At 47.7% G+C, this 8,232-nt stretch overlaps 2 protein-coding genes across 3 annotated transcripts; one reads left to right on the forward strand and one right to left on the reverse strand.

The window, feature by feature from the left end:
- Positions 1-546: 546 nt before the first annotated feature.
- On the forward strand, positions 547-4,748 carry LOC119364546. Of its 2 annotated transcripts, XM_037630027.1 has the most exons (5): positions 547-1,099; positions 1,549-1,629; positions 1,735-1,874; positions 2,540-2,670; positions 4,644-4,748. In XM_037630027.1, the coding sequence occupies exons 1-5, from the start codon at positions 782-784 to the stop codon at positions 4,649-4,651; spliced, it is 678 nt and encodes a 225-aa protein (XP_037485924.1). In that variant the 5' UTR covers positions 547-781; the 3' UTR covers positions 4,652-4,748. The 2 variants fall into 2 exon arrangements, with proteins under 2 accessions (XP_037485924.1, XP_037485923.1); XM_037630026.1 differs by lacking the exon at positions 4,644-4,748 and having other exon boundaries at positions 550-1,099; positions 2,540-2,993.
- On the reverse strand, positions 4,438-6,423 carry LOC119364545 (putative serine/threonine-protein kinase). Its single transcript, XM_037630025.1, has 7 exons — positions 6,306-6,423; positions 6,112-6,225; positions 5,903-6,022; positions 5,427-5,645; positions 5,235-5,350; positions 4,897-5,160; positions 4,438-4,822 (listed from the first exon to the last, which is right to left on the reverse strand). Exons 1-7 carry the CDS (start codon positions 6,313-6,315, stop codon positions 4,586-4,588), a joined length of 1,080 nt encoding a protein of 359 aa, XP_037485922.1. The 5' UTR covers positions 6,316-6,423; the 3' UTR covers positions 4,438-4,585.
- Positions 6,424-8,232: the final 1,809 nt, after the last annotated feature.

The following is an 8,232-nucleotide window of genomic DNA, read 5'->3' on the forward strand; positions in this document are numbered from 1 at the left end:
GCAAATCAGGCTCAAAAATGGATCGCCCGCAGACGAAAAACGGACACCCGTCCATTTGGGTCGGCGCGTTGGGCCGCCTTTTCGGTCCGCGCCGACCCAAACGAACGGCCGCGGACGAAATGGGTCGTCCCATTGGAGTTGCTCTTAGGAAATAAATAAATCTCCTAGAACCAATGACCTGTTTGGACATAAACTGTTGAACTATTCTAGACTTCCGGTACTTGTAGGACGATGGCTTTCAGACATTTCAACAGTTTCTCTTCTTCTAGACTAGAAGCAGCCGGTCAGTTGGTGCTAGTGCAGGATTAGGTAAGCCGTTACGTAAGGGACATCGTAAGCCCCCACATTGGACCCATGCTCACGCCATGGGTGGACCTTCGGAAAGTCCATGGTGTCCAGGCATCAATCACTTGATCCGTGCTCACACAACTACCTACTACTACCTGCCATTGCATCCTTCCGCAGATGTTTGTTTACCAGTGCAGTGCTGGTGTTCACGGTTTGAGCCGCGAGCCAACATGGAAACGGTGGAGCGAAACTCGACTCAAACGCCAAAAGCACCCGACCGTTCACCGTTACTTGGGCGGTGACCGCGGCGAACAAAGTGAGCCGAGCAGCGCGCCAGAGCGAAGCCAACAGCACACCACCCAGCTGCGGAGCTGCCCGTCCAAACCGGCAACCGCAGTCCAAGCCGCCGTCTCCTACCTGACCTGACAAAACTCCCGCCGCGTCCCATCCTCGCGAACCCACCCGCCACTCCCGGACGCACCGAGGCGACGCGATGCCGGGGCCCGGGGCGCACCTGCTGTACGCGCTGTCCGGCGGGGCGGCGCTCTCGCGGCTCGCCGGGGGGCGCTTCGGCCCGCACCACTGCGCCGTCTACGCCGCCAACGCCTTCCTCGGCCCGGACCTCGGCGCCTTCGCCGAGTGGCTCGCGTCCTTCCTCCCCGCCCCCGCCGCCGCCGCGGGGGACCTCGCCATGTCCGCCGTCCACCACCCCTTCTACTACCCGCTCCTCCTCGGCCTCCCGCTCGCATGCCTCTACGCGTGGCTCTCCCGCTGGCTGCTCCGCGCCGGCCTCCTCGACGCGCCCGCCGGGGTCGGTACAGCGAGCGAGCTCTTCACTCCATCTTCCCTTCTTCTCCTTACCCACCTTCCTTCCTTAGTTAATCAAATCAAATCTATGCTGGGAATCTATGTCATGGGCGAGAACAAACCTCGGGATTGTTATTCTAATCTAATCTAGTAATTACTTAATTCAGCAAAGGCGTCTGTTACCCGTCCCCCCGTTAGTACTCCACACCACAGTTCAATTTCCATACATACCATTTGTTGTCTTCCTCTGATTTAGCATAAATGCGAGCACCAACTAGCAAATGCTTACAGTAGTAGTAGAAATCTCGACCTACATTTGCAAAAATGGAAGCAGCATGCAGAAATAAGCAGTATTATTATAGAATAGAAAGGGGCTGTTTCTAGAGTGAGAGCTCAGGTGCCTCTAATCATCTGCCATTTGTCTGATTTGTTTAATGTCCCTTGTCTGTGCAGGTAGCATTAAGCAGAAGACAGTGCTTCTTGCTAATCGCAGCCGGCTCGCTCTCCCACTTCTTCTTGGATCACTTGTTTGAGGTCAGCAATGTTGTAACTGGATGGTGACAATTTGATTGTTTTCACCATGTCTCAAGTGTTGCATGCTTATTCAGATTAGATTCGTCTCATAGTATATTTTTACAGGAAAATGGCCATTCTACAATGTATACTTGGATACTGAGCACTGGTTGGTGGAAAGGCCGCGCTCCTATCAATCCAGATGCCGTGTTTGTTGTTGGCCTTCTTTGTGTTTGCCTCATCGGGGGATTTATGTACCTTAACAGGTGATAATTCAGCATTATGTTCATTATTTTGTATAAAAAATACTCCCTCTGTAAAGAAATATAAGAGCATTTAGAACACTAAAGTAGTGATCTAAACGCTCTTATATTTCTTTACGGAGGGAGTATATAATAATAACTATTAAATATTTTCTAGTGTACAGAAAACATTGATTCTACCTGATGCTTTGGATTGTAAAGTCCTCACTAACATTGATTCTTCAAAACCATGAATCTCTCTATGAACTACTCCCTCCGTTCACAAATATAAGATGTTCTAACTTTGTTGTGAATCAAATGTATGTAGACACATTTTAGTGTTTGTTCATTCATTTCAGTCTGTATGGTCCATACTGAAATATCCAAAACATCTTATACTCCCTCCGTTCGGAATTACTTGTCGCAGAAATAGATGTATCTAGACGTATTTTAGTTCTAGATACATCCATTTCCGAGACAAGTAATTCCGAACGGAGGGAGTATTTGTGAATGGAGGGAGTACAAAGTAATGTTGCACTATGCATAACCCTGATTGCTTTGTTGGTCTATACTTGTTGACTCAAGTTGAGTTTCAAAATGTCACTGTATGTTACGAATCCCTTCTGTGCTTTGTCGAAAACAAATCCCTTCTGTGCTTCTCTAAATGTTCAAAATCTATATTTTGGCAGAGTGAAGCATGGAAAGTCAGTGACTGAAAAGTCAAATCAATCTTTCTTTCTCATCCTGGTGATAGCCACCCTGTACTGTATGTGGTCTGCCAGCCAGATATACCTGCGAAATCCCCCTCAACCCGCCATAGGTGAAGAGGCTGATCTTGGAGTGATAATATTTCTTGCAATTTACCTTTTTCTCCCGCATGGCTTGTGTGTCTTGTCGGTGAACCAAAAAGATTACAATGAAGCAATGGATGGACTGCCAGTTTGATAATGTCTGATATGGTGGTGTGTTTTGCTACTCATTTCTGCAGAATACCATTTTGGCAGCAGTCTTCTCCGCTTCATGTTGTAAATATTTTAATTTCCAATGGGCTAATTGCCAGGCATATATGTATAACCTTGTAAACCTTTAGGTTAGAAATAAGGTTTTATAGGGTTGAGGAAATAAAGAGGTCAGGAAAGTTCAGTACGATGTTGTTGTTGTGTTACTAAATATGTTGGTACTACTATCATTATTGTTGTTGAGATTCTCTGCCACGGCTCCCCAGGTCGCTCCCGCGGGCGGCCCGGGAGCGAACCCTAGCCGCCGCCAGCGCAGGCCCCTCCGGCCCCTCCTTCCCTCGCCGCCGCCGGCGGACGTTGCCGGGCGAAGCCCGCGCGGCTCGGCGGCGGCGGGGCCCTTCCCTCCTCCAGCTCGAGCAGGGGCGGCGCGGGCCGTTCGTTCGGGCGGGGACTCGGCGCGGCGCTCGCGCGGGTGCGCGCACCGGCGAGGGTTGCCGTGTTCGGGATGGCGTGGCGAGGGCGCGCAAGGCGCGGCGCGGGCGCGTTCGGTCTTCGGCGGCGTAGATCGGACGCTGGATCGGGAATCGCATTGGCGGCGCCCGATCCAGATCTGAAGGCTTCCGTCTACTTCAACCAGGGCTGCCTCCAATGGTCCTGCTTTCGGCGGCCTTTGTCGTCGGAGTTGTACCGGTTTGGCGGCTGGAGGTGGGAGGTGGCTCCGGAGAAATCCGAGGCCAGCAGTGCTGGTCACGACGGCGGCGACGCCCGAGGGCGCCGTACCCTTCTTGGAGGCGCCGTCCAGATTGCCTCCTTCCCCTCTTCCTTACACCCAGCTCGTATGCCGGGCGAAAGCCCAAATCCATGCCGCATTGAGCGACAGCGGCGCTCCGGGCGTCGTCACCTTCTTGGGGGTGTCGTTCTTGGTGAGCTTGGGGTGGATGTGATGCTTTGGTTGCTTGGCGGCGGATTGGTCTTCAGAAGCCCTGCCGGTCTCGGCGGAGCGGTGCTTCATCCTACTCATGGATGGCGGCGTATCTCGGCGGCGTGGCGCAGTGGAGATTCGGCGTCCGATGTGTGGCGATGGACTCGCGCAGGAGGACGAAGCTGTCTGGTGTCGTGGTGACGTCGATAGCTGAGTGGCCAGACAAGGTAGAAGCCTCAATTTGATCTGAAGACGGACCTGTGGAAGATGGCGGCGACGACACACGAGTGCGTCTGACCGGATTATGCCCCAGACCCGGTATGTGGCTCGGCTGGGGCTTCCGAATGTGTTTCGGTTCCGGCTTTTGATGTTAGGCTTAGGTGAGTGGTCTGGGTAGTGGCCCAACTAGCACCCCTTCATCATTTTGGATAGGAGTAGCGGCATATGTTGCCAAGATGGTGGATTCAGGCACATTGTTGTAATACTTTGTAAGGTCCTTGAGAATAATCAATAAAGTGGCCGTATGCATCTCCCAAATGCAGAGGCCGGGGGTCATCCTCCTTTTCTAAAAAAAAAAAAAAAAATCATTATTGTTGTTGTAAAAAAAGGAAAGCACATTTGCATGGACGAAAAATGTGAAGTCAAGTGTCAAATTCAGCGTGTTGACATTACCTCCATTAATTACTCATAGGCGTTAAATATTTATGAGTTTAGCTTAATTTCTAGTGTAAATCATTCACCACTGCATCAGATTGTTTTCACCTCAGCACAGCACAGTGCTTAAACATGGTCATGGGAACATTAAGACTTGCATAGTAGCTACAGGGGGGACTCTCTTCCCTCTCTAAAAAAAACTATGCAAAGGACTCGACCATACTGATGTTGTTGCGCTTATCATCGTCTCTCATGGAGATCTCTAGAGCCTTCTCCAGCCTTGACACTACTTGCTCCATGGATGGTCGCTGCTGCTTGTGGCCGGTGCATGACAGAGCAAGCTTCAGGCAGAGATTGAATGCGTCTACCGAGTATTCGCCCTTGAGCCTAGGATCGGCAAATTCCAACACATTTCCCTCTCTGATGAGCATAGAAGCCTGAGAGCAAAAGGTATGTATGTATATCAGCTTAAACACAGTTGATCGTTTCGTTCCAGAGATTACGGTCTTACCATTTTGTCCAGTGACATTGGCTTGGCAGTGTTCATGATATTGATTGCTCGCTCTCCTGACAGGAGCTGCAGGAGCACCATACCAAAGCTGTATACATCCCCTGCAGCATTCACCCTGTGATTGTGGCGGTACTCTGGGTCGACGTAGCCAAAAGTTCCTCTAACTTCAGAGCTCACGTGGGATACGCCTATGTCGATGACTCTTGACAGTCCAAAGTCTGCGAGCTTGGGCTCCATATCAACCCCAAGAAGTATATTTGTTGGCTACAATAACATGTATCAATTGGCATTACTTGAATTCGCAGGTGTACTTGAATCTTTCAGATAATGTAACCAACCTTGATGTCTCGGTGAACAATGCAGCCCTCAGGGAATATGTGAAGGAACCAAAGGCCGCAAGCACTGCCAAGTGCGATCTGAAGCCTCTGAGTCCATGACAGGCTCTTATCCTTCCCTGTCATCAAATTGTTACTTTTAATCATAGAGAACATTACATAATAATCCTGTAGTCTCCTCAAATATGTACTTACCAAATAGCCATTCTGATAGGTTACCATTGACGCATAGCTCATACACAAGAAAACACTCTTCCTGCCCATCACAGTAACCTCTTAATGACACAAGGTTTGGATGCTTGACATGTGAGAGGCTTGTAACTTCCCTTACGAAGGTTTCTGCATGTTCATTCTTAATTATGTGCTTCACGGCAACAGGCCAGCCATTTGCAAGCATTCCTTTGTACACTTTCCCTGCAAATCACATCAGGAAGGTGCATCCAACTCTTAGAACAACAATAACCTACTGAATGTGGTTATTACCTTCTACTCCCTCTGTAAACTAATATAAGAGTGTTTAGATCACTATTTTAGTGATCTAAACGCTCTTATATTAGTTTACGGAGGGAGTACTTCTCATGTTATATGTATATCACAGTTCTGCTCTCTGTGGTCCTATCTGGTTCATGTATAAATAAATTTATTCTGAATCGGCTAGTATTGTCATGTACCTGCAATTCCCTGCCCAATGATGTTTGAAAGGTGTAAGTTTTCAGTTGCAGCGTATATCTCTTTGACTGACATCTGCTTGCAGGTAACCTCCTCATACTCAACAGACGCTGTACCAACCTCTGCAATATAAAGATGAACAATTGCATAGCGTTATTACCAAGTAAAAGCTACCAGCACCTGCAATTCGATTACTGAGTTGTGAAATTACCAATATCCCTTTTTGACGATTTGATCTTGCGTGTTCTTCTCCTGATGTGGCAGTAAATGGCAACAAACCCGATGATCACCACCGCGACGAGGCACCCAAGCAGTACTTCATATCCTGCATACTCTCAGAAGGCAATGAATTTCAAGAAGGCACGGGTAGAAAGGAAGGGGAAAAGGCAGGTAAGATAGACATACCTGTATGCATCTAGCTGTGGAACGCCTGGGAAGAACACAAGGTTGCCTTTTCTTTCACTGTGAATGTTCCAACCGAAGCAAATTAATATCATGGCCACTCTCTAACCAGTCGTTATTAGCAATGATGAATAGCCATTGCCGGCCAAGGGCCAGAACGGAAGAAGCCAAAGCACCAAAAAATATTGGATCAAGGAATCGGGCCGGGTCTGGACCAGAAGACGGCATCAACTGAGTCACATGTTACGTCGCTGGTTCAATTGCTTTACATAATCTAATCCATTTTGTCATATTCTTGTGACGTTTCTTGCTCTGTCATACCAAGTTAGTTAGTATCTTCGGCTGTGGAAAATATATTTTGAATATTTGGATTGCTTCTTTGCTAATGGGTCGTTGCGATGGCGGAGATCCAATATTGGTTCGGGCATAGCAGAGCCCCCATCCTTGGTCCCAACCTGAGAAGCAGACAAATGTGTCAACTCTATGCAAAGCGGAATTAGATACTATATGAGCTAAAACAATATTCTACTGTGACGGCTTCATATGAGCCAAACTATAAAACAATAAGGTTGCATCCACCAAAAGAGCAACAACTGGAGCAAGACATATGGCATTGGGGTATAATGCTTGGTAAACTACCACGTTCTCCCTGTTCTTTCCAAGTAACTTCTGTCCTTTGCGATCAGTTCGCTTTTACTACCGGTTAGTCTGTTCTTGTGTTGATTAATTCGTTGGGCATGTAGATGCTAAGATTATCAAGTCAAGTTTGCCAATTATAGTAGTAATAGAGGAACACTCCAAAAGCTACTGTAGAAATAAACAGAACCACTCCAAAAGCTCCAAGCTGTAAGAGTCCGCATGTTAGCACAATCGGCACTTAGTTTGCATGGATATCCTGCTTAGGTCCACAAAACAAAGAAGCCACTGTTTTGTAAGTTACGTGCAGGTTACATTAATTGCGGTTTCCAAGGATAAGACATGTCACGTGAGGTCATCAAATTCGCATAAACTAGACCCAAGTGAAGCACCATGCTGCTTGAGCTGTATTTATGCCCTTTAGATTTGATACCATGCTATTTTAACTTCAACAGTGTCTAAACCTTTACAGATCTGATAGCATGTTGCTTTGGTAGTATGTACCTTTGAAAGCATCTTATACCGAAAAAGGGTTTCCCCCCGCTTTATATTATAAAGCACCAGACACACGATCACAGGCTTTGAAAGCATCTTATGAGAGATTAGTTACTCATCAGTTCCTCTTCGTATGCATATGGAGTTAGATGCTCAAACAAACTGTGCTTTACAACTATTCGGCTTGAAAATGGATCCTGTGAAATGTTTCTAATTAATTGAGAAGCCTGAAATATCACTTCATGGGCTAGGCATAGGCAAAAATCAATACAATCAACTTGTTACCTAACTCAATCAGTTACAATAAAGAATAACTCAATAGTTTGTAGGAAACAGATCAACAGACTGTCTTGTGTATGAATGTCCTATTGTTTTCTTGTCCTTTTGCGTCAATCTCATTATTTCTACGTGAGAATAGAAGAACAAGATCCTTGCTTTGGTTTTCTTTCTCAAATTTACTACGTAAAACCAGCATAGTAGTGCAGCATATATAAGTGGTTTAGATCTTTGTGCCTGATAGATGCTTTCTTGGAGTTATGTATATATATTACTCCCTCCGTCTCAAAAAACATGTCGCAACGTCGTTTTTACAATTTAGCCCTCGTTGTTTTTCCGACAAAACCCGCGGTCCTCTCTCTCCTTCCTCACTCTTCTCCGACGCCGGCCGATTTGGTCGCGCTCGCCCCTGCCCACAGCCCTGCCGCCCGCCCCCGCCCACGGCTCCCCCTCCCACTCCCACCGCCCCACGCCGCTCCCCCTCCCCGGCACCCCACGCCTCCGCCTCGTTTCCCTCCCCTCC

Source organism: Triticum dicoccoides, chromosome 2B (genome assembly GCF_002162155.2).
Source record: "Triticum dicoccoides isolate Atlit2015 ecotype Zavitan chromosome 2B, WEW_v2.0, whole genome shotgun sequence".
Taxonomy (NCBI): domain Eukaryota; kingdom Viridiplantae; phylum Streptophyta; class Magnoliopsida; order Poales; family Poaceae; genus Triticum; species Triticum dicoccoides.